The 26858-nt window shown below is 40.8% G+C and overlaps 1 protein-coding gene across 9 annotated transcripts in view; it reads left to right on the top strand.

Annotated features, from left to right (window-relative positions):
* The window catches only part of nrxn1a (neurexin 1a), a 63579-nt gene that overhangs the window by 16462 nt on the left and 20259 nt on the right, over positions 1-26858 (top strand). For 6 of the 9 annotated variants that reach the window (XM_087784226.1, XM_087784224.1, XM_087784219.1 and 3 more), the window contains 10 exons: positions 6080-6381; positions 7282-7305; positions 9602-9763; positions 11107-11178; positions 11790-12014; positions 12848-12995; positions 13677-13807; positions 15119-15371; positions 21101-21304; positions 22937-22963. In XM_087784226.1, coding sequence (XP_087640352.1) covers positions 6080-6381; positions 7282-7305; positions 9602-9763; positions 11107-11178; positions 11790-12014; positions 12848-12995; positions 13677-13807; positions 15119-15371; positions 21101-21304; positions 22937-22963 — 1548 coding nt within the window. The remainder of the gene's footprint in view (positions 1-6079; positions 6382-7281; positions 7306-9601; positions 9764-11106; positions 11179-11789; positions 12015-12847; positions 12996-13676; positions 13808-15118; positions 15372-21100; positions 21305-22936; positions 22964-26858) is intronic. The other 3 variants (XM_087784220.1, XM_087784225.1, XM_087784222.1) reach the window with 2 other exon arrangements.

Genomic DNA, 26858 nt, shown 5'->3' with positions numbered 1-26858 from the left:
CAACATTTTATTGCACATTTAAAGGTTAACTAATGTGAAAACTCAACTCTCCTGACTCCCTTACATGTTTCAAATGTCCTCTCCAAGATGCAGTAAGTTCCTCATCATGACGAGGTTTGAAGTTATTACTTTATAAAGTTCTCCTTCGTCTTAAATCCCAGCGAACGAGAGGTTACGACAGCAGAGTCTAGTATAACATAATAATGGCCTCGCTCCCAATCCAGCCAGCTGTAATCATGCCGCACTTTGTTTGTACAATGAGTTCTTTGGAGTTGGAGACTTCCGGAATTGATGACACGTAGTGACAAACCTTGATGCTTGACCAATCACAGCAGAGTGGGTTCAGTTATAGTAAACAAGATTTAATCTCCAGAAAAAAAAAGTGTTTTCAGTGGGTGGGGCTTAGGCACATTTTCTAATGTAAATATTTCAATGAAAATAGAGTTTTGTACAAACAGACACATACTGATGATACAATAGAGTCCAACATATATTTAAGACAAACTTAAATCAACATATTACTTGAGTATTTTTTGAGTTGAATACACTTGCCAACATCTGACGTTTGGTTGGACTCATGTTTGGTGTGTTTATTATTGTCCTCTATGCCCCTATAGCTGCTATACCTGACCCTAAAGTGTGAAGTTTAATTTGTGTCTTCAAATGCACCTGAGTACAGCAATAAATCAGTGACTTGATCTGGTCCATCGGGGGACGATACAATTTTGTGCAGCTAGTTAAATGTTTGATGCAGATTATTTGTCTTTAGATGGCGCTTTTCTGTACTTATTTCACTACTACTGTATATTCAGTATACTAGTCTCCTAGTCGATCAATTCAAGGAGTTGTTGACGACACATTCACAAGAAAATTCTACGCTATATTTACGACGCGAGGCTTGAAGAAGCAACATGACAGTCATCAATAGTCCACTTGTGTGTTGACAGTCATATTCTCTACCCTTGGCTGGGATGTGATGGGCCAATTGGTTGGAAGGCAGTGTGCCGTACATCACTGAAAGGAAATGGAAATAGCAGTCAAGGCATTTAATGAACTGAGATTTTTCACAGTTTAACTCCAATATGGAACGATGCATACGTTTGCATACATTTGCATTCGTTGGCCACACTGGTCATATATCTGTATGGCGTACAAGCTCTGGTTAATCCACCTGTCTGTTATTAAAGAGGGATGCCTCCGATGTTTGTGCTGTGTGTGCGTGTGTTTGCGCGAGCTGAGAGCGACTGATAGCAGAAATGCATGGTGGGCTAAAAACGAGTTGCTGGGGAATTGCAGTGTGCTATCTTGAGAATGACAGGGCTGCCACGATTGAAGCCTGCTACACTACAATTTGGATACACCAGCATTTTTCCTCTTCCTTTCCATCCATCTTTTTCTCCTTCTATTCCACTCCCATCCTTTTCGTTTCATCCCCACTTCTTCTCTTCCTTTTCCGATTTGTTCTTCTCCTTTCAAAATCCTCCCGTGCATCTCTTCTCCTGCCCTCCTCCCTCCATCAGGTGCTGTATAATGCAGGCTTCCCTGATGTGCTCCCAGCCTCCATCCGCCATTTTGATTCAGTACAGCTGTCCATGATAATGTACTGTTCGTTCAATCACTCCTTCTCTCCCTCGCCCAGCCTCCCCATCCTTCTTCCTGTCTCTATCGCTTAGAAACATTTGCACATCCATATTTGCAGCAGCCCCGCAACATACCGTTGCTATGGAGATGATAAATTGGCGTGTAAAATTTGGAGTGGGAGACCCACGAGATATGCCATGTGAGACACGTTAACTTGCCCTCATGAATTTGGGGGAGAAGTGTGTATTGTGTGTGTACCGCCTCAAACATACTTTCATCAGATTGTACACGATGTTACTCATAAAATGTCTATATTTAGGTGTTTTGACGTCAATGTTAATCAACGTTACATGCGAGATATCGTTTTAGCTCGGAGGGCTTCTGCTCACATTTTCAATAAACTGTTTCCTGTTGCTGAACGTTTACTCGACAAAGTGGGCGGCACAACCTCGTGTAATTCTCAAGTAGTGTTATAGGAACAACCTTTTTCAAGATCAAAGAAAAAAAACATTTTATAGCTGCCTTTTTTATTTCTTTTCACTCCCACTGACATCTCTCAATCGACTTCACGTGAACTTTTTCAGAAAAAAAAACACTTAAAATAGATTCAAGGAGTTTGACACAATTTCCCTTTAATTGTCCTGTTTCTTGCCTTCCTCTTACTTATGTTCTACACTTGAACCTGAATCTGATGTCAAGTGAATTATTTCCTATCTCTGTTTTTTCCTATCGCTTTTTTGCGATACCAGAGACACCATAGTTGTATTCAATAAGCTATTTATTCCTGCTGTTGAAATTGTTGTTTTATAGCGCTCTAGGAGATTCAGTTTCTTGTTGATTTTAGTGTCTGGTGCGACAAAAAGTCCATTTGTTTGTACAGATATAATGATAAGAAGAAAATGGATCATAATAGTTTAATATAAGAACAGATATCTAGACATTTTAACACTTAAGTTCTTACAGCGATTGCTATGAAATTTTACTGACAAAAACCAAGTTTTTCTGCATTCCATGTTTACTTTTCTGTCTGTTAGTCACATGACACACACGTTTAATGATAATTTCCTGTTAAAGGTTAAAGAGATTTCAAAATCGACTATTTTCCACCTCGTAGCAAGAATTTATTGAAGGATGGTGAGCTTCATACGTTTTGATGTTTTTTCCATCTTGTATTCCTCTGTCTAGTCTCCCTCGCTAGATTGTTGCATCTGCTTATTATTTCTCTCTCCCTCCGCGAGCTCGCTTGATGGACAGTGTTCTCTGCAGGATGAAGTGTGACATGTGCTGTGTATGTCACTGTCTATCTCTCTGTTTACTCTGAGCCAATACTGACTCACTCCATTAATCTCAGCTACAACTGATCCACTCCAACCTGCCTGCTTGAACGTCTGCCCAACTCCCATGTTCCGTCGTCGGGCTCCAGGTGTTCCAGCGAAGGTTTTTTTTTTTTTGTTCTGCCATTTCGCCGCCTGATCCGAGCGCATGTTTACGGGCCGGAGCGTTCGGATCGATGCGGAGATGCTTTATGTGCCGCTGTCTGGTCTAATGACACGTCTGTAAATTAGCCATAAAATGGTGTAGCCCCGGCGCTGAAACCTAATGGCACCACTGTAAATTACCACTCCAATGGCGCCCGGACGCCTGTGTGTGTTCTCATTGTGAACGACTTGGCTCTCCCACCTCATCTGCATTTGTCTGCATGTGTGCAGGCATTTGTGGTCGTTTTTTTTTTCTGTTTTCGTGCCCCCCCACCACCCTTCTTCTTCTCCACTCGCTCCGGCTCCTCTCAGTAAAGACTAGCCCGGGGCCCTCGGTTGGTAATAGCTTTTCTGACAGCAATACACCAATATTTACAGAGACCAGCACCCGCCCACACCCTGTGAACATTTCACACACATTATTGTCCACATTGCCGTTGCGGCGGTGCTCCAAAATGTCATCGACGCTGCTAGCTAGTCCCACCGCTTCATTACTTGGTATTTATTAGCCTGTGTTTCAGCTTGTCTAGGTTACTTAAATGATGGAGACTTCAAGGTTGATTGATTGAAATGTGCTAAAAACTGAAGGAGCTTGCCTGCAAAGCATCGATGATGCCGTTGACTCGTTTCGTGCTGGATTGATACAAACACGCTCTGTCGGCCTGTCATTTATTTATAAGCCTCAACTGGGGTTGACAGCTTTCCAATCTTGAATTTCAAATGAACAAAATGTTTGGCCTTTGGCATGTTTGCTCTCAATCCAGTCGAGATGTTGAGAATGTAGGAGTTGGGGAAACTTGCCAAGGCTAATGCTAAGGGAACACTACGATAGCTTCCTGCACAGCAGAAACCTCAAACCTCCCTTGACAAGAATGTTGAAGTCATTTCAGTTTCATTACGATGTGGAGAGAGCGAGGGATTATCAACCATCAGATATGGAGAAATAATTTAATGGTGGCTGTAAGAAGAAGATTACCATACTTGAGCTCATTGGACTCACTATCTACCGCAGTATATACCCTATGACGGATGAAAGATCATGTAGAAACTAAAAAATAGATTTTGTATGCATTTATATTCATATTCATTTCTAGTCTTTAAATATGACTTTAGGGTTGGGGTTAGTTGCAAGTTCTGCAAGTATTTATTGCCCCTCAAAAAAATGAAAGTGAATATCAAAACACATTTGGAAAAATATGCTTTTATATTAGATATTTTAGGCATATTTTTTTGATTTTAGACATTTTCTTGTTTACTTTTGCTTGATGGTCCTTCACAACAGCCACTGAATGAAGCCCTGAGGAAATTGAATGGTCGACCACTGCCCTATGATAATGTATATTATAAGAATATTCAGTTTAGAGTCAGTCCGAGTACAAACTATTGATTATGACAATACTTCTCATTCATCTGGAAAATTAGGAAATACCATTTGTTTAGAATGTGACTTCACTAAAGGTTAAAACAAGTGTAGGATTAATGCAAACCAAAAAAAAACAACTAAAAATATCTTGATCTTTTATAAATACAAGAAACGGCAACTGCAGTTTGGATGGATTACATGGCTTTAGACAAGATTTCTTTCTTCGCGCAGGTGCACACGTCGTCCTCATTGACATGCTGGGAGCAATCTCACATTAGAGACAACTCTGCTGGCAAACAATGTGTTGTTTCACTCTCATATTGACAGTCTCACGTTTGTCCTTCTACCAAAAGCAAGAGACAATTTGCCACAAATTGCTCTATGGATTATTATTTATCCTCATTTTCGCAGTCCTACTGTTCACTTGGCCTTATTTATTCTCTCTCGAGTGCAACCTGAATCCTTCCACCTAGGTAACCTATTACACTTCAGTCCGTTCATTAACGTGCAACAACCTGTCCCTTCTTTCTGCAAGTGGCTGTTTTGCTGGCGTCTGGCCTACTGCGAGTTAAATTCCTCTCTGTTCTCCTCATTATCGGAAACTACAAGATGGTGGTTGAGCCAGAGGCTGCGGCGCCGAGGAAAACAGGCCAACGAGATGTGCATAGAGAAGTAGCGGCGTGCAGCTGGAGGGAAGGTGTGGTATTGAGATGATGAAGAGAATGCTGGAGTGGATGCGGAGGAAGGGTGACGAAGTGTGTGTGTGTGTGTGTGTTAAAGAGACTGATAATGTCGCCTCTGCTTGTGCGTGCCAGTATGAAAATTACAATCTTTCATGGGTACACGAACTGTCTATATGTGTGTGTGGGTGGGATTCTTTGTTGCTCTTGGTTCAGTGTGAGCGAGAGAGGAGATAATAAAAGAGTATGAGCTTAAGAATGATGGATTGCAAAAACCTTGGTCGAGTGTCCTTGGAGGTCACTAATGGCGTGCAAAGGTAAGTCGCACAGGGCTTTCTGTCGGAGATATAATTAGCCGGCTCGACTGTCACGTTGTTTTACCGTCGTCATCAATTTTTTATTTCATTTTCCCATCATTCCCAAACTGACAAACACACTCTAACATTTGATAAGCGTCACCGAAATGTTGTCAAACAGAACCACTTCCCCTCAGAATGCCAGCACAGCTGTTCTCTCAAAAGAGAGTATGGCAGGTTTCATAACAAGTTTCTACAGACTCACGACTGTCTCTCTCTCTCTCTCTCTCTCTCTCTCTCTCTCTCTCTCTTTCTCTCCGATTCCCACTCTTTTTAATCTCCAACCCACACGAGTGATCAAAGCTTGTTTACACACCACTCCATGGTACGTTTAGAGGTGCGGAGGGAAGTGTTTTATTCCAAGTGCTGGCATCAGTGAGGCTTTGCTTGACAATAACAACATTCTCTGCTTCCTAAACAGTTCTTTTTGTAACCCTCATCCCAGTCAGACTTAAGCAGTCGAGCCACATTTTGAAGTCGCGGAGCATATTGAGAGGACCGGTGTGGGAAGATGCGACATCATGAGGATGGTGCTAATCGTGATAATAGTGCTTAACCAGAGTGTAATGATTCCACCTTTCTCTCCACTGCTTTCCTCCTCCCCCTGCCTCCCCCCCACAGCTCGTGAGGAGTACGTCGCCACCTTCAAGGGCTCCGAGTACTTCTGCTACGATCTCTCACCGAACCCCATCCAGTCCAGCAGCGACGAGATCACGCTTTCCTTCAAGACGCTGCAGCGCAACGGCCTGATGCTGCACACCGGTAAATCGGCCGACTACGTCAACCTGGCGCTCAAGAACGGCGCGGTGTCGCTCGTCATCAACCTCGGCTCCGGGGCCTTCGAGGCCTTGGTGGAGCCGGTCAACGGCAAGTTCAACGACAACGCCTGGCACGACGTCAAGGTCACGCGAAACCTGAGACAGGTAACAACGAGTGAAGCAGGATGGAGAAGATGGATGATTATTTAGGGATATCAAAGAACATGTGTGGAAGGGTGTAGTTTTTCTAATCCCCTCACCCGCCCTCTTCAAATAACAATAACTCCTTTCTCTACGACTACCATTACACATTAACATCAACCATTCATCTGGAAGCTTTTCTGAAATGTTACCAAAAAAAAACAAAAAACACTTTCATTCAAGCTTCCAGATTAATCAAATATAACTGTATTCTGTGATTTAACTTCTGTTCACTTAATTGCTTACACAGTCTAATCCAAAACTTCAATGATCTCAAGTACTAATAACTAGAATTACCCTCACTGCAGATGTTTAGTGTATTGTGTGTTTGAGGATGGAGTCTGTGGGAAAGTGTACTTACTTACTGACACCACGAGACTAATCGATGTAGACGCTTTGATCAAGTGGTCTGTAGTCCAACTTTGCGGTTGGACCAACAGGTTTTGGTCTTAGTTGACAGTAGGTTAACCGCCAGGCCAGCGCAGCGTCTACTCTAGGTGAGTGCTTTTTCAATCGTGTACATGAGTGAGCAAGTCTGCGCGAGCGTCTGAATCAAGGGAATGAGTCAACCAGAGAACATCCAAGGGTCGCTGGCACTCAAGTGCTTGAAACCCATCAGTGCACTGCCTCTGCCTTTTTTGCCTGTGTGTACTACTAACTACTAACTTTACTAACCTGCTAGTACAACTAACCACCATCCATGGAATGATTCATTCTACTAACCTAACCTGTGCCCTTCTCCTAGCGAAACCACTCCAACCAACCTCACCAGAGGCCTTCTAGATTTCCTTTTTATTTTTCTTTCCCAAAGTTGTTCTGTTCACAGTTTTTTTTTTTGCTTTCCTTCTCCCCTCTCCTACAAAGCACTCAGGCATTGGACACGCTATGGTAAACAAACTCCATTGTTCGGTAGATATCATTCTAATTGTTTCTTAGTTTGGGTTTGCCCCGTGTCTATTTCCTTTTGAACCATAGACATGAAAACTAAACCAAACCAACTAAAAGGATAAATGCGGTTGGTAATCTCTTACGCTTAAAAAGCCCCCCTCGCTCCCCCCCTCTCTTTGCCAACCACTTTTTTTCTTTAAACCTAATGCCCTCCTCCCCCCCTTCTCCCGTTTTTTCACCCCATCTCTCTGTGACTGACATTTAGGCGTGTACTGATTGGCTCATCCACCTGCACGCAAATGGCGATTCTTTCCCTGCATGGCGTGACTCAAAAAACCTTTTCTCTTTCAAGCTGGTGCGATAAATGAAGACTTCTCTTTCCCCCCTTATATATATGTATATCTATTTCCTGTCCTTTTTTTCTTTCATCCTGCGCTCGGCTGCTGCATGTTCACAATTCAAGTCCATCCTCGGTGGTTGTTCGGATCGAATCCCCGTCTCCTCCTCCTCCTCCTCCTCCTCCTCCTCCAAAGGTTGCATGCAGAGGGAGGTGCAGGCCGCATGTTTACACATTAATGTGTGCGTGTGTGTTTGGACTGCTAACCCATCTAACACTCGTATGTATGTGTGTGTGTGTGCGTGTGTGCATCAACCTGTCTATAAGAGCTTCACCTCATCCAGACGTGCTGTTGTACCAAACCCCCTTGATCACAAACTAACAGTGCAGCATATTAACAACACACTCACACGACATCATCAACTACTAACGCCATCGAAAAACCATGAGAGTAAAACAGTCTGGCCTGACCATAAGCAGCGCCGCAAGCCCCAGATATGGAACCACTAACAATACTAACAACTACTAACCATTCTTACGACAACTTTTGTGTAGCATGGAGAAGCCTGTGGAGTCTTACTAACATTAGCCCCGGCTGGGCGTGTGCGCCGGAGCGACCATCAGCAGCATCAGTGAGAGAGCTGGGTAGTAGAGAAATCATGTTTATGGTTCGTCTTCTGCAGGGGACTGTACACACGAGTGTACCTACGGAGAAAATAACAAAAAAAACTCCTTATATTTCTTCTATGACTCTAATATAATTGCTTAAAAGTCTGTATGGTAATGTTGGAAGCTGGGCATACACTCTACTCTCCGCGTCGCATCGTTCAGACTCGCCACGTACGAGTTAATCAGCAGGAAATTCGGAACAAGAGCAGGTATCACAGGCCGACTGATTAGACACACTTTGAAAATGAGCTCGACGTCTCGTCGGACAGCCCGGCCATTTTCAGAAGTGATGCCTCGTGCGCGGCGTGATTAATGCACTCCTTTTAATTCTTGATTAAGCGAAGATAATCAGCAAATTGGAATTGAAAGCCCGAATTAGTTGTTATCAAAGAAAGAAAGATGATCATCGGAGAGGAGGCTTCTATCTGCTCGGCCTGCTTTACCTCAATAATAGTTCAGCAGTAAGTAAAACCAACGGCTCAGTCCAAGTCAATTTTGTGGAAGAAATTCAACGGTCGGATGAAGGACCAACATCTCGACTGACTGTTGAAGATGAAGCTACATTTTTAAAGGAAGATTTAGTATCGATGGTATGGCATGTACCAGCACTCTGTTGTTGTTGGGCACGCGAACAGCCATATATAAACGTAAGTCATAAGAATCTTAAAGATACGTTTTATAACTGATAATGAAGCAGACAGAGTATAACCATCACAACCATCTGTTATAAAGAGGTTATGCCCAGCTGTAGTTTGAGTTTAGATAATAAAATGTCACATATGGACACGTGAAGTTTGTTTTAGGCCTCAGAATAGGAATTTAAAAAATATAATTATATGCGTCCTCACCTTTTTCTAGCTTTAATTACTCTCATCTATAAGCTACTAGCTGAAGATCATTGAATGTTGTAGAGAAAAAACGAGATCCATTCATTCACAGCACTCGCCTAGTCAGAGATGAGTATTGAAGTGATGAGCAGAATGAATTCAGTCCTAATAAAAAATGTTTTTTATATCTAAACTTAACTGTGCATCAGCTGCGTCAGATAGAAAAGGTCAATGACTGAAAGATTCAATATTTATTCTAACCTGCACACAAATATCTCTTTCCAACAACACAACTGTCCCTTTCTCAATACCAATATGAAAAACAAAAATCCCTTACAAATGCACATTTATTGGTCGCCCGAGCTTTTGGGCGCTAATTTGGCCTGTCAGCGCCAAGCTTATGCTTAGCGCTGCCTACGGTTTGAGTATATAGCGTGTCCTTTCCCTGTGCTTTGTTGTATAGGTGACCATCTCTGTGGATGGCATCCTGACCACCACGGGCTACACACAAGAGGACTACACCATGTTGGGTTCCGATGACTTCTTCTACGTGGGAGGGAGTCCCAGCACAGCAGACCTTCCCGGTTCTCCAGTCAGCAACAACTTCATGGGTTGTCTCAAGGAGGTGAGAACCAGAATCCATTAATCTGTGGTTTTACCATGTTTTGTCGTCGGTTTTAAGAGAATGCATGTATTTTATATTAATAATGATGTATTTTATTCTTAATTCCATTTAAAAAAAAGTCGAAATCTAAATCAATTTTTCTATGTTTTTGTTGTTTTGGATTAGGCGAGCAACAGGTCAATATAAATCAAACTAATTATTGATCCACATGTTGACTCAAATCATTTAGTTTTGTACATACAACCATTTCCATGCACCTTAAATTGTTGTGAACTCGGCTTAAAACACAGAGTTTACCGAATCGTTTCTAGATATTTTAGGGATTTTGCTGCAGCAAAAATTTCAACATTTCTAGGGGACAGATTTTCATCTATAAATGTGGCACAGAAGTCAACACATTCACCATTAAAACACGCTGTATCGCTTCCAATTGGCTGCCACACAAACCCTCTGCAAGGTACACACACACACACACACACACACACACACACACAGCAGCATCAGAGAGAATCTGTGATGAGTGTTGTCGAGGGAGCAGATACAGCACCAAGCGCTAACATGCTAATTATCTATGCCATAGAGACGCTCCATCCATCCACACTGCGTGAAACGGGCAAGAAAAAAAAACCTACTAGTACACAATCAGATGTGGATAAACACAACTTGATACAGGGGTTTTACTTGTGGGGCGTCTTGTGTTAATATCAAAACATGACTTGTGTATCCACAAAATGTTCATCTACACTTTGTATCTGAGTCTCATTTGGTCGAGGCGACGTGTAAACAAACAAGCCAACAGATGATGTGCCAAACAGAGAGCTTTCTGTAGGAGCGCTGAATGCTCTCTGTGTGGCTTCTCTGCGAGTGAACCCTTTCACTGCCACATTCACATGTTTGACACGGTGATATGATGCTCCACACGAGCATGCGAGGATGAACCGCCAAGAGGCACATGCATGAACGAAGGAGGGCCATTTGGCTGGTTCGACGGGGCGCACCATCAGCCCTTACAGCAAAGCCACACAAACATGCTAGCACCGTTCTGCACACTTGTTTGCTCACAGCTCATGCAGGTCTAGATTAATAAAGCCTGTGTTTGCTCATCTCGCCTGACATCAACATGCTCGGCACAGACACCCTTCGCTGTCACCGGCTGCTATAGTGGAAAGAGTGAATTAAACAGTGGAGCAACACTGAAATAATAAGATCTGTAGCGATGTATTTGTCTTATTATGTATCAAATGTTTATTCAGATGTTCGCTCGGCTTCTCTCACATAGAAGCAAGTTTGTTCAAACGTAAATAAATACAAATTGAAAATGTATGTCCTTCCCTTTCGTCAAGGTGGTGTACAAGAATAATGATGTGCGGTTGGAGCTGTCCAGACTGGCTAAACAAGGAGACCCAAAGATGAAGGTACTTTTTTAACGTCAACAAACTATATACACTATTATAAACTAGCTGAAGTACCTGGCGTTGGCTGGGGTATTTTTTAGGATACAAAACCACTAGAAATATTTTCAATGAAAATGCAAAGGCTCTGTAATTTAGTTTTAAATGTATAATTGCCTCTTTAACTTTCTTGCAAAGACTCATTTTTTGGCCAATCGCGACTGATTTGAAGACTTTCAAATTTTAAAAGGCTTTAATATTTGTGCCACAGAGCTTTTATGTAGTTTAAAACCTTCCTTGGAATTATATTAATACAATTAGCTATTGTGTTATTTATACTAGTACAATAGGGTAGTAGTTAGCACACAACTGTTTTCAGCCTGTTTTGGTCTTTCTTGGACGAATAAGGCAAAAAAACAAAAACTCTTAGTTCAGACAGAGCAGTTACTGTCAGTCATTAAGCGATTACTAATAACAAGAAAAGATTCAAGTGACCCCTCGACCTCCCAACACTTTACTAATGTAATACAGGGCGTTAAAGAAAACTATCACCAAGCAAATTGAATCAAACCCTTGTAAACTGTAATTCCTTCCTTGTTTTAAACCAATGATCATTGACACTTTCCACTCGGAAGGTGAGCGGGGTCGTGTCCTTCAAGTGTGAGAGCGTGGCAACGCTGGACCCGGTGACCTTTGACACCCCGGAATCCTTTGTGGCGCTGAGCAAGTGGACGGCAAAGAAGGCGGGATCCATATCTTTTGACTTCAGGACCACTGAGCCCAACGGGTTGATGCTGTTCAGCCACGGCAAACCTAGACAGCAGCAACGAAAGGACCCTCGGACGCCTCCGTCAATAAAGGTTTGTTGCAGATTTTAGAATCCTCAAAATACGTCTGTGATCCTTTGGAAATAATTATTAACATTTGGGAAGTACCTTGAATCGGTTGCTCTGTGCTCTCACATCCACACTGCCTCTTTCTCTCTGCCAAGGTTTGTTTCCCAAGTGGTTTCCTTTGACCGAAGGCAGTTTTTTATGTTTAATACACAGACACCAACATTGTGTCTGGAAAGAAGGATATTAATTTCAAGTTCCCGCTGAGAAATCCATGCATATATAATGTTTAATAAAGGTGGATGAGATAGTCTGGAGCCACAATGGACGCAACAGTGGCCACACATTCTAGGTTGTAATTGAAAAGATCATTGATACTAGAGGTTGAGTGGATTTATTGCCCTTGAGCCGGTGAAAAGATTATACATTCAGTCTGCTTTGGGATCCCTCAGTCAAGGTTAAGGTGCTTATTAAACATGATCTTACAGCTTAAATAGTTCAGAGAAGTCCATGAGCTGCTGTTTTTACACATCATGTATGATAGAAAAACAAAGCTTCTTCAGCTATGCCTGAAACTATTTTTAATCTTATAATTACAAACTTATAATCATTATAATAGTAATAAGACAATTTTTTAAATAAACAAACTCATCTGTTATTGAAAAAAAATTGTATCTGACGCTTTTATTATTCAACGGTCCATTTTCGTCTATTTCTCATAATTCATTTGTATTTTAAATTTGGTAAATAAGATAACAATCTATTGTGTTGTGAATTTCTCGAAAGCTTAACCAACTGGTTTTGATAGTTTATCAATTAAACTCACGTTGACGCAAGCTCTTTTAACCATTTTACTCCAGGTTGATTTCTTTGCCATCGAGATGCTGGACGGACAACTGTACTTGCTGCTGGACATGGGGTCTGGGACGACCAAGACCAGGGCCATGGACAGGAAGGTCAACGATGGAGAGTGGTATCATGTGGACTTCCAGAGGGACGGACGCTCGGGTACTAAGAAAACGCCAGAAAGTTTAGATCATAAGAAGTGCAATATATCATCTAAGTTTTAATTAAAGTCCAACCTAAAAGTGGGAAATGATTGATACCCCTGATGGCCATTATTTATATAAGGCAAAATGTCAAGCAGCATATTTAAGTCAGTATCGACTGAATTGCTAATGGCCGCCTGATGACTCAGGTCTGTGTGTCGGAGGATTTGAATTGCTGATGAGAACAAACAGAGGGAAGACTGCAACATTTCCAATTATACAGTCTTGGCCAAAACAATTAGGAGCAGCACAGTCTCTACAAAAAGACAAAACTTACTGAATTTACCCTCGGTGAACCGACAAGACGTTTTTTAAATGGAAAAGTCTATTTTATAATTATTCTGAATTGAGTTTGTTGCATTTATATCAGTAGGTTTCAGGTGACCAATCATGTTCATGCTTAAAGTAATGTTACATATAATCATTTACCACTGCAGCCACAACATACTACACATAACTGACATATCTGACAAGTCAAATCTGTATTTTTGGCAATTTTCTTGATCAACTTATTCACTTATACGGTTGCATTTCTATTTCCATTTGTGGTCCATCCATGAATGTGGAGAGACAGTAGGTTTCTGTTTGCCGAAAGATGGTAAACATTACTCTGGTTTGAAAGTCTAATGATCTTCCCCAGGAACCATCTCAGTGAACAGTGTTAGAACAGCCTACACAGCACCAGGGGACAGCGAAATCCTGGACCTGGATGACACACTTTACCTTGGAGGACTCCCGGAGGACAGAGCTGGACTCATCTTTCCGACCGAGGTGTGTGTTTAGGACACAAGGTTTAAAACCTTCAACGTTTGCAATTCTGCTGTTTCCATCTGTTTATAAATTACAAGCCAAAAGTGTGGACACACCTTTTCAATCAATGCTTTTTCTTGGTTTTCACGACTATTTACGAAATAGATTCTCGCTGAACTAAGTAAAACTATGAACAAACACATGTGGAATTATGTAAGTAACAAAAAAGTGTGAAATAACTGAAAACTTTTTTATATATTTTATATTCTGGTTTCTTCAAAGTAGCCTCCTTTTTCTCTGATGACTGCTACAAAGACTTGTCATTCTTTGACGACCTTCAAAATATAGACACCTGAAATAGTTTTTACTTCACAGTTGGGCTTTCATTTTCAGGGCTACATTTTCTGCCTTTTTAAATGGGGTCGTGACCAATAGTTGTGTTGTGCAGGTTGATACTGCTGTTCAACCTTATAATTCATTTTGTGGAAAGAACCAATCGGCTATAAAAAAATAAATGAGTGGCCATCATGACATTAAAAAATAAAGATAATTTTTCTTCTATAATGTGTTAATTAATTTGTTTAAAGCAATGTAATAGAAAATTGACTAAAACACTTATTCAGGTTTTCTTAATACTTTTTTATTGGACTTTCTCTGCCTCATTATTGGACCAGATGACTGACTTAAAGGATTAGGTGATATGTGAAAAATAAATAGACTATAACATCTATCCTTGAAACCAATGAACAGAGGCACAAACACAGGTAAACGCCTCTCTTTGTTTTTTGGAAGTTTCTTTTAGTATTTCAGATCTGTTAAAGCGATTAATATCAATCAAGTGATTCATAATTAAATAGATGAAAATTTGATTTTAAATACAATATTAATGAACACCTGATGGAAGTATAAATGTGTTTTCTTTTTGCTTAAGATCTACCGGAGCTAATATATGCTTGAATAGTGATTTGGTATTTTGTAATGGTCTTAAACTTTGAGTTAGGAAACAATACGTTCTTTCCCCTGTCGGCTTTTGAATACTTACAGAATAATTGTGTTCATTTAAGGCAGAAAAGGCTTTTGATGAAGAACATATTTTCTCGGGTATTGTCGTCACTTTCACATGAGCAATTACAAGTTGTGTAAACTTAACTTTTATTTCTGGGGCCGCCTTGACATATTGGCTATGTGAGCCGTACTTACAAAAAAAAAAGAAAAAAAAAACGTAAACCACAATTGAATTGTGATTTACTTTACCACCAACTACAAATGTCAAATTGAAATGTTCACCGAGCGTGCAGTGAAGCGACTTGACAAAGCTGACCTTTTCCTCAGGTGTGGACGGCTCTGCTCAACTACGGCTACGTGGGCTGTGTCAGGGACCTGTTTGTGGACGGCCAAAGTAAAGACATCCGGCGGCTGGCCGAGGCGCAGAGGGCAGTGGGGGTGAAGCCCTCGTGTTCCAGAGAGCCTCCCAAGCAGTGTTTGTCCAACCCTTGTCAACACAACGGCGTCTGCAGGGAAGGATGGAACCGCTACGTCTGCGACTGTTCAGGGACGGGATACCTGGGGCGCTCCTGCGAGAGAGGTGAGCTTATGTCTTTAAACTGTTAAACTGGACCTCTGTGCTCGAGCCAGATCGAAGGGAAGAAACACCCAAACTAAACATCATGTTTGGAGAATTCTAGTCAACTAGCTCTTAATAAAGAATTTGGGGGCGCTAATCTCTTTTGTACCACTGACCATTTTAATGTAGGTATCATTTTCAGGTACGATCCTTTAAAGTAAGGCAAATAAAGACAGAAAAAATAAGACAAAATGACCCACATAAATGTTTATATCAATTGGATTCAAAATGGCCCTCCCACTGAAAACACTTCTGGAGATGTAATCTTGTTTAATATAAACTGCATCCACTTTGCTGTGTTTGGTCAATCATCAAGGTTTGTCACCGTTCGTCATCAATCCCAGAATTCTCCACCTCCAAGGGACTCATTGTATAAACAAAGCGGGCATGATTACAACTGGCTGGAGGAGGAGTGAAGCCATTATTACGTCATAATAGACTCTTGTAACCTTTTGTTCGCTGAGATTTCAGATGGGGGAGAGCTTTATAAAGTAATAAGTTCAAAACATGGTCATGATGAGAGACTTACTGCATCTTGGAGAGGAAGACTTCAACATTTGAAACATGTGAGTCAGGAGAGTTGGGTTGTCGTTTAAGGTGCCGCAACATACAAACAACTTTACATAAAATACAACATACAATCCATGAGTATCCAAAAGAGGAACTGGGAGATTGACAACAAGAATAACAAAATATTACTTCTTGCACATAAAAAAAACCCATCAACATAAATAAGAAACAAAAATTAGTAAAATAGTCAACAATCATTAAATCATATTAACAAACAACTAATTGGCAGCAAAAATACACACAATGATGATGCTAATTCTAAAATGCCTTTCCTTCCATTTTTTTTTTCATTTTTTTAATCAGACCATGGCATGAGCTCACTGTTAACATTTGACCCTTTTGACTTAATTATCTTGGTTTGGACTGACTCCACCAATAAATGATTAGATCATCTTTAGAAAAGTCATAGTCACAGAAACGTTATTTGTGGTGAATTCTAAGTGGAAAAGAAAGCCACAGTGACGGCGAATAACAAGAGGCGAGTAAACAGAGAGGCAATATTGTTATTGACTGTATATTTTCATTAAGAAAGACAGCCGGGGAGCGTGTGCGCCGCAGACAGGGAACAGCAGAGGTGAAGAGAAGGAGGTGGGTGGAAGCGCGAGTGCAGACAGGAGTATTGGACTTCTATAGATGCAGAGACTGGGAATCGATGGGAGAGGAAATGTGCAGCGAGCGGGAGCAGTGTCAGTGGAGGATGGGACCGCTGGGTCGGAACGGCCATCTGACAGCAGGTGAGGAGACGAGGAGGATGGAGAGACGGGGAAATGTGAAGGGAGGAGGAGGAGTGAGGGAACGAGGGCGAAATGAAATGTACGAGAGATTGGCAGGGAGACGGATACAAGGCTGTTGAAAGAAGCAAGATGAAGTCAGACAAGGAGAAGAAAGTTGTTTGTGCCACAACCACTGGTGCGTCTCCGGTGATGATTGTACGATCAGCCACCTTAAGATATATCCTCACTCGCTCCCAGACATCCTGGAATGATCTGAAATGTTTTATTTACATCTGCTCTCCTGGTTTATCACTCTCTCTCATGGCTGTCTTCCTGTACGTCTTCCCTGGTCCCTCTCCGTGTGCACTGAGGGGTCACTAACTGGTGGTTCAGTGGATTAAAGGAAGCGCAGATGGAGAAACAGATGGAGAGAGTGATTGGCCATGTTTACGCCTTCTACCTGCAGTTTCTCTCGTCCTTTTTTCCCTCCCGTGCGCTCTCTCCTTCCCTTTGTTTACCGCCTCTCCTCTGTAATGAACAAAGATGGTCGCCCGACACCCACTCTGAGACAAATGTTGTTTTTCTAAAGAGCGTTTCCAGACTTTTTGCTCCGTGACACAGTTGAACGCTCTTCAAAACACTTCCAGTCATTTTGTCCTGCTGCTGTTTTCAGTTCCTCTTTCCACGGTTGTTGATCTTTGCACAGTCTAGTATAATTGCATCATCGCATTTAATCGGCCAAATTCAATCGGCCTATTTGCGCTAATTGCAATACTATGCGTTCAGATGGGAGGTAGAAAATAAATGTGTAAAAGAATCAATAAAGAGAATAGAAATTATTATCAGATGGGTCGTCAAATGACATCCTTTAAATATACTTTAAAACAATAATCACTATCCAAAATCTGATCATACTTTAATTTGACACTCAAATAAACATCTAACATTTGATCAAGTTTATACAACTGTGTAACCAATGAGTAAAAGAGGGGGACCTTTAGAGGTGAGATGGAAGATCATGCAGAGGATATACGTAAGTAAGTAAGTAAGTAATATTTATTTATATAGCGCTTTTCCAGACCAGGGTCACAAAGCGCTTTAACAATCAAAACAATACTCAAAAAAGTAAATACTTTAAAGATCAAGATAATACTGAGAACAACACAGGAGTTCCAGAAAATCAAGGAAAAGCCTGAACAAATAGAAATGTCTTAAGATGTTTCTTAAAGGAGTCAGTAGATCCATCAAGTGCAAAGAGAGAGGAAGATCGTTCCAAAGCTTAGGAGCAACAGCCTGAAAAGATTTCTCTCCTCTGGTCCTGAACCGTGTGCGAGGAACCATGAGTAGATTCTGATCCACAGACCTCAGAGCCCGAGCTGGGGTGTAAGGCTGGATCAGATCAGTGATGTAAGGAGGAGTCTGACCATGAATAGATCTGAAAGTAAGAACCAGAATTTTAAAGTTGATCCTGAAAGAAACTGGAAGCCAGTGAAGAATTTTAAGGATCGGAGAAACATACAAGGTACAAGTGAGGGTAGCGCAGAAATGGGATGAGGAATGTCTGGCTCAGAGAGAGTTGTGTAGAGGTAAAGAAGAGAGCGCAGACATGGTAGAATGGACCAGTGTGAATATAAATATGTCACGACGTATGATTTAGACACACAAATAATATAAAGTAAAGTAAAGATGTAAACGGGGAGGACGATCAAGATAGTTAAAGGTGGAGGAGACTGACTTGCTTTCATAGCCACTGATGGGGAAAAATGAATAAATAATAAAAGACATTTTATAGCTTGACTGACTCATTTTAGGACTGTCATGTACAAATCTGAGAAAACAATTGTCCTTAACCAGAACTGTCAACGTAACCTTTTCCCTGTGCTTTCGCTACTTTGTAAAATTGAGGCGTGAACACACGACTGCACAGAAGAATGTTCTTGGAAGGGTTTTCTTCAAAATTAAAAGTGATGTCTCGGAGCATGATTGACAATGAAAAGAATTTAAACTATTTCCATCTTTGCCTTTCACTTGATGTCAGCTCCAGGCATCTGATTCAGTGACAGACCCTGCTTGTGATTGAATCTATTTCTATATTTCTCAACATCCACCTACCTTTTCTATCAGTCATCATTTATGTATCGATGTTGCAGCAAACTGTTGATGTGTTTTAGAGGCACTTTAGCAGAAGCTACGTCAGTGACAGAACCCTGGATGCACGCGATGATCACTCAAACAAGCTCTGGTGTGTTTGGAAATTCTTAAATCATGGAGTGAAGGATGTGTTTGAAAAGCAGCCATCAGACACTAACAGGCTTAAGGCAGAACAAATGACTTTAACTCCGGGATATACATGATGCAATTAATAATACCATTGAGCGTCAGGGGGTGTTTGTCAACTGAGGCATTGAAAAATAAGATTTAACATTTTTAAAATCTTAAGTGGACGAGTCCGATTCGTCTGTTCTGCTGACACCGAGTGTCTAGGAAAAGTCGGGGCCACACGTCACATGACCCCAGCACAGGGGTCTCCTGAACCACATTTGAGAAAGAAAATGAATGTGGGAAAAATGTCATGTTCATTTAATACACATTGATTTTGCTTTTTGGAATAATTAGTTGATTGTTTATCAGTACAGTTAGTTCCTCTGACATTTGTATAAAACCAGAATTTTTATTTATTTTTATTTACCTATTCTTTCTGAAGAGAAAAGAGAAAAAAACAAACAATCAGCATTATTTGTTAAAGCTTTGAACTACAAAAAAAAATGTAAGTTTTTTTTCTCTTTGATATTGTTTTTATGAATTCTCTAAATAAAAACCATTTGGTATATAATGGATTTTATAAAAATAACATAAATCTCAGATATACGATATATTAACTAATTTAGCTTTTATTTAATTAAAATTAAAATTAATTTTTCCCCCCATTTATTTGCAAAAAATATCATCTGTTGGAGAAGGAATTATTCCAAGATTAAAGTCCAGGTTTAACCAATTAAAATTCAATTCAATTTAAAGTTTCATTTCATAAGGATGTTATCTCAGGACACTTTACAGTTTAAGAAATACTTTATTGTAGAGAAGAAAAATAGATCCCAACGAATCAACGATGAGAGAATCACAGTGTGACAGTAACGAAGAAAATAACTTCTTTATAGAAGGCAGAAACCTCGAGCAGAACCAGACTCGGTGTTGACAGCCTGCTGGGAGGTAGACAGATGGATGGAGAAAAGGAAGAGGGAGTATGAAGTGAGAGAATAAGAGAGTAGGGCAGTGAAGTAGAGAGAAATATGGATCTGTCGACCAGAGCCTGGATCTGCACTGTGGTCCTTCACGAACCAAATCACCCGATAATTTCTCCTTCAGGGAGGTTTACGTCAATCAAACGAGGTAGAGTTCCATTCCTGCGACTTTTGCCAATTAACTTGAAGAACATCTGCGTATAAACCACACCGAAGAAACAAGTAATGACTGTTTTGTCGCAGAAACCAAAAAAAATCATTTGAAATAATCTTCAAAGTAATTTCCACCTGCAGCTGGCTTGTCAATGCGACGGCTCCCGCGGTCGATCAGGTGCACCTTGTTGACGTTCGAGTGCGTTTTCGCGCGTCACGCTCTTGGTTGGTTGGTGTGTCTGCGAGTTATGTTAACCGTGATCTAACACCTTCCTCTCTTCCCCATCGACCTAATGAGGGTTCATTTGCATTTTAGCCAAGAGCTTCCACCTCACTCTTTCTCTCCCTCTCATCCCTCTGCGCTCACTTTACTAAACCCTCCTCTGTTCACGCTTAAATTCCCTCACTTATTCTGACACACACACACACACACACACGTGTACACGCGCTATCTCTCACTTTCCCTCCTTCTCAGCTCATCAGTATTCATGATGCCACCCTCTCTTCCTGTTCTCTTGTTTTCCCTGCCCTGGCTGCAGCCGTCTTCTTTAGATGCAGTGAGAGGGAAGGGGAGATGGGGGGGGGCGGAGGATGGAAATGTATACAAAGACAAAAGAGAGAAGAGAGTGAGGTTAAGCTGCTCGACAAAGGACAGGTTCCTGAGCGGCAGACAGGTGGGGATTGACCCTCAGAAAGGGGGTGATTATCTACATGAACGTTCCTGAACTTCATCATTGATCGTGGGTTTCAGCGGCAATGATTGGTTCTGATCCCAGAGAAACCAGCAGCAGCTATTTTTACTCCCCCGTAACCGAGATAAGAGGAGGGAGATGAGGTAACTTTGTGGAGGGGTTTGGGTGAACCAGGGATTTCATGCATGACGCAAGTAACTAAATATAAAATGAGGCGTTTTTTTTTTACGTGTCAGTCGTTCATCTGTTACAAGTGCCAGCTCGGTGACACTTACAACGCTCCCGCTCACGGCTGCCTCTCGTCTGTCTCTGTTTCGCAGACGCAACCATCCTCTCGTATGACGGCAGCAAGTTTATGAAGGTGCAGTTGCCTGTGGCCATGCACACCGAGGCGGAGGATGTTTCACTACGTTTCCGCTCCCAGCGGGCCTACGGCGTTCTCATGGCAACCACTTCCCGGAACTCTGCCGACACCCTGCGTCTGGAGCTGGACGGAGGCCGAGTCAGACTCACTGTCAATCTAGGTACACGCTCCCGGTCACGTGTAGACTTTCAAACGACCTTCGAGGAAGCGAGGAGCAGGTGCTGCCTTCACGGCACTGATTCAGAATGACGTGTTTCGACACGTGGGCCTGATTTATAAAGACTTTTAGAGAGAATCAACTTGAATCATCCACTTGAGTGGATTTTTAGGAGCTGTGACTCATTTTATCTTCAATTATTAACTATCTAGATAATTATATCCAGGTAAATCATTGTCTTTGCACCAATATAGAGCTATTTCACTAAGAAAACAGGTCAATTAAAGTAATATTTGAAAGGAAAACATCAAACTGGAATCTCAATTTGTGTCATCATAGTAATAAACAATAGTGATGTAGACAAAATAGTATTATAAACAAGGAATTATTAACATTCTTGTCTACAAGTGCTTTTCTTTGTTTGCAACATTTATTCAGGGTTATCCTGGAAGATATTTACAAACCCTGAAACAAAATTACAATTTACTGAAAATAAATGTACAAACTCTAAAATAAAATGTAAATTTCCTGGGTAAAAAAGTACAAAAGAAATTACATTTTCTGAAACACAATTACAAATTCCTGAATGAAAAACAATGAAAAAAAATGTTAACTAACAAATCAATTTCAATTCCACAAGTTTACAAACTCTAAAACATAATTAGTGTTTTCTGACCCAAATGTAGTATTTTCGAGTTTGTACATGTGTTTTGTTTTACATCTGGGAAACCGTACGTTACACCTATTTCAGTTTTAACACAATGAATTTCAGCAAAATTCTTCTAAAGCAACTAGTGAAAGAAATGTTGCAACACATGTTGATAAACAGACTATTTTTCTTTTGCAAAAACTACTTTCCTTGAAAAGTTATTATACATTTAAGGTCCTTCTGTTACCAAATTCAGGGCGAAATATAAAAAAGAAATTGGGCTAAAAAGGCATGAGAGGCCAAGTATTTTTTTAAATCGTAAACATAAAAGAAATGTAATCGATAAAACGGTGATTTTAAAACAAAAATGATGTCAGGCCCAGGTGGATTTATCAGAGCTGCGTTTGTGTTGAACAGAGGGTCAAGCCTCGAGCTGCATTCCTTTGCTCACTCCCAGTGGACCTTTGCATCCCGAACATCACACACAGTCAAGTAAAAAACACTGACAATGCTTCTGTTATGTATAAATCTCACTCATCTAGTGCAAACATTTATCTCCACATGAAACACACACCGGGGTGCATGTGTTGGTCTCTGGTTGTCTGCAGCCACGTCCTCCTGCGGTTGACGCCACACGACACACCCAACAGTCGACAACAACAAAAGCTAGTAAAAAAAAAAAAAGGAATCTTCAGGTGATTTTTGTGGAGATTTGCGTTTTGGAGCCCAGGATGTGTTCACGGGCGTCAGAGACAAAAGTGAAGCACATCCTGATCTGCCTGTGACTCGGTCACCGTCTGAGAGCAGCCGAAACACAAACGCACCACTCATGCTGGGAATTTTAGCTTCTTTTACCGAATGTATTTATAGCAATTGCGTCCCGGCGGTGAGTGGTGTGAGTTCAGGGTGTGTCGTCGTGTGCGTCCCCGGGATGTGGAGTGTGTTTTTGTGTGCAGCATTAACCCTCTGCTCTGCTCTTCCTCCAGACTGTATCAGGATAAACTGTACCGCCAGTAAGTGATCCTCCATCTCACCTCACCTTACTCCCTACACTCTCCCTCTCCAGTGTGAGTGAGATTTTACTCTTCATTTCAGGGTGTCAGCGGGTCTCTAAAATCTTTTTACCTTCTGAAGAGCCTTTCAAAAAGCTATAAATATAACTCCTGAAGAGGTCAAATACAACCATTTCTATCCTTCTGCATCTTCTGAGGATTAAATAAGTGCCGCGTGCTTCTATGTAAAAACTATTAGATTGCGATACTCGACTGCACAACACCTTAAAGTGTGAATCATCCAAGTGAACACGAGTGCCTCGTTATTTTTCATCTGACAAATCTGTAAAGGCCGTTTCAGTCGGCCATGTTCCCTTAGATGCTGCAAAAAAAAACAAGCTCTTATGTGTTTGTTGTTCTGAATATTCACAGAATTCCTACACACAGTCTTGTAGAATTTTATCCTTATTTTATATATAATCTCCCCTTTAGTGTGACTCATGCATATAGAGAAGAGAGTTTTAAGCGAGGGTCTCTGTGCACCGAAAATATATAAAGTTTAATTGAATGTATTAAAGTTTTTGCAAATAATTTGTTAAAAATGAATTAATTCAACACTGAACTAATACATTTAATTAAACTTTTTTATTTTTCAGTGTACAGAGGTGTCGAACTTCCACGTCAAGGGTCTCTCTACCTTTCTGAAGATTTCTTATTGATCTATATAATCTTGATCTGGGATTTTAACATCCCATAATGCACATTATTAAATTAAATTAGGTTTTCGGCTGCCGGGCCTCGAGTTTTGCACATGAAGTCTCAAAGAGATGATTCGTTCAGAGCTAAATTAAGTTCTATTCATTAGGAATGAAAGTGTGTTCCTGTGTCCTGGTGAAGTAATATAACTGCACAACACAAATAATAACCATTAATATTGATTTTGTTGTAGAAATATGATATTATACTATTTATTTTATATTTATTGTAACTATGATAACTTCAGCTAGCCACTGAATAAGCGCTTATTAACAATAATACTGTTTAAACCTGTGATTCATGTTTCATAGTTAATCCCAATTTTGGAAACGTAGGTTTGCACACAGTTGTTGACCATCATTAAAAAAATAATAGATAAATACACATTTTAGTGGGTAAAAACTGTCATGTGGTAATGTAGTTTGGTACGGTCCTATGGCATCTCTGGATTAGTGTCGATCGTGCAGAGAATCTTTTCACAATAGGGGAGCGTTCCATGTGTGTTGAGACTGGCCTTTTGTATCGTGCTCTTCAAACCTGCAGATACCCTGTCCTGTCCATTTCTCTGTGAGTTGTGAGTCAATATCCGTGTGTGTTGATGGCGGGAGGAAGTAACCGTGAGTGTGTGTGTGCGCGACAGGTGCGGTTTCATTTTTGCTGATGGCTGGAGTTTTTTTCTTCACGTCAGCCATTTTGGAAGAAAAAAGAAAGACAGGGATGAGGCTGTTAGGGGTTGAAGGAAAGGAAAACATTCTTCTTTTTAAAGGAGACGCTGACGTGTCAGATGTAGCCGGTGACTGAACACTAGCTTAACTCCAGACTAATTACTTTCCCTCATGCCACAGACAAAAGATCAGTTAGAGCTGCTCTTTATCCGTCGCACCTTCATCCTGCCGTCTGTCTGCTCTCGCTCGTCTCTCTCTAAACTACACGCCGGGGGGTTTCAAGAAGTGTTTCATCCTGTGTCTTTTTGTTGCCCATCTGTGAGTTGAGCTTTGGGTTGTGTGTCGATGAGTGGCGCTGAATCCTGATGAAGTTTAATTCCCTCATGTGGAGTTTCTCTCCGTCACGACCACAAGAGAGAGAGAAGGAAAAATGAGGGAGGGAGGGAGAGATGGAAAGAGGTGCTGAAATGGACGACTGCAGTTGCCATGGAAACCCTACTAGCCACACAGTGCTGTTGCTGTCCTGCATGTGTGCTGGCCAATCTTAGACAGGTCGTCTTAATGAGCATTTCAGTGGGCCGACGCTTCCTCTTACACATTGTGTCCATGCATTGAATTATACATCACATGTTGAAGAGGGAAGCAGGGAAATGTATTTAACAGCGAGGCGCCGCTGAAATAGTCCACTCAGCAGTCAAATAAAAGCCTCAGCATGGAGGAGATTTGAGGCTTATCCAGCAGAAAAAAAACCCATTTGTGACTTCTTGCTAATGAATTATAAAACACAGTTTTCATGCTCATTGTTCTTTCATTAACATGCTCTTATCAGCAGCCTTGGATGGGATTTGCCTGAATAAAATGTTACAGTTTTTTTTACACGTGTTATCATCCGATAAGCTGATTTGATCATCAACGTAAAAGTCTCTAGTATAGGTGCATTCGTACATCGCAACACAAGTACTTTGTTTTCGTTTTTTAGCATCAAGATATAAACATGGGAGAATTTTAGAGACTAATGTTTTTAAAAAAAAATATTAACACAAAACATAAACTTATAACTCTGTGTTAGCCTGAATAACATTATAATATTTCTCACAGTTCATGTTTTTGACCACTTTCATTTTTTGTTTTTCTGTGAAATAAGATTTTCTAATTAAGAATTTATTTTTTTTAAATATGTAATTATTTATTATTAATCTCCAATTGATGTTGTCTTTGTATTATTTGTTTGTATATTATTTTAATTACCACATGTTTTATTTTTTCAGTCGTTTTAAATGATGTCTTAGCTGCGACCCAATGATATTTTCTCTACAACTAATACATTATTAAATGATTTTCTTTTGAAATGATCATACATTTGGGACTATTAAGTATTATAAATTATAAACATTGAGCGTCCAAACGTGTCTAATTAAGCCTATTTTTAGTCTATTTCATAGAAACCACTTTCCTTTTTGCGCTGTATTTTTTCCACATCACAAGTAAATAATATTCCTTTACCACATTAGAACGTACTTAATTCGATCATAACATATTCCTTGTATTTAATGCTTCATTTTGTAACTACCAGACCGCTGCTCTACCACGATCCAACTTACTCCCGTGGCCTCTTGGGAAATGCGATTGCCCTCCCGTGCTTTAGCATCGGCTTGTAGCATCGACTCACCATGCTGCCGAGTGCATTGACCCAAAATAGGCGCGTGTGTGCGTGTGTTTGTGTTTGTGCGAGCCTCTGTCTATTCCCAGGTTGACACAGATCACTGCTTCTCTCTTTCAATCCGTCATTCTTTGAGTGTTAGCCTGCATACGCGCATACTCACACATGCATCTTCCTCGCTCGGCGCTGGGCACTGATCCATGGTAACAGGATGAGATGCTCATGCCTGGAGCGCAGCTGAGTCTCCTCAGGGGATCCCTCTGTCCTCTCCCAGCGTATTCTCTTAGCTGCACATGTATCGTGCCATCATTTGAAATTTACTTTTCATTTTTGCTCAGTTCGCATGCCTGTTCCATCTCTCTCTCTCTCTCACTCTCCCTCTCTCTCTACCTGTGTGTGAGTGTTGCACGGCGAGTGATGCAGGCACACTTGACATTCTCTGCAGCCCAATTCACTTGGGTCAGTTTGCTTCTCACCTTCCTGCCGTCATGTCTTCCAATAGGTCAGTGTGAGCCGACTGACTCCACTCAAGGCATATAGGGTATGTGTGTGTGTGTGTGTGTGTGTGTACACCGTGTGTGGTGCAGAGTGTAGTGTCAAGGCATGTTTGTTTAGGTGGTTTGAACATGACAGTTTTCAAAAAACACAGACGGAAAAACCCTTTGAGGCTTCCAACCGTTGAGAATAAATTTGACAAACAAAAAGCTGCTTCATGGCTAAAATCGTGTTACATATTTATTGTATTATATTTAGAGTATATACGTTTTGAAGTCAATTTAAAATGCAAATAACACAAGAAATAAAACGTATTCTGGCATTATTTTAAGAATATCCT

Source organism: Callionymus lyra, chromosome 2, assembly GCF_982586985.1.
Source record: "Callionymus lyra chromosome 2, fCalLyr1.hap1.1, whole genome shotgun sequence".
Classification (NCBI taxonomy): domain Eukaryota; kingdom Metazoa; phylum Chordata; class Actinopteri; order Syngnathiformes; family Callionymidae; genus Callionymus; species Callionymus lyra.
Note: the sequence above shows the minus strand (reverse complement) of the source record. Positions and strands in the feature narration are given on the sequence as shown.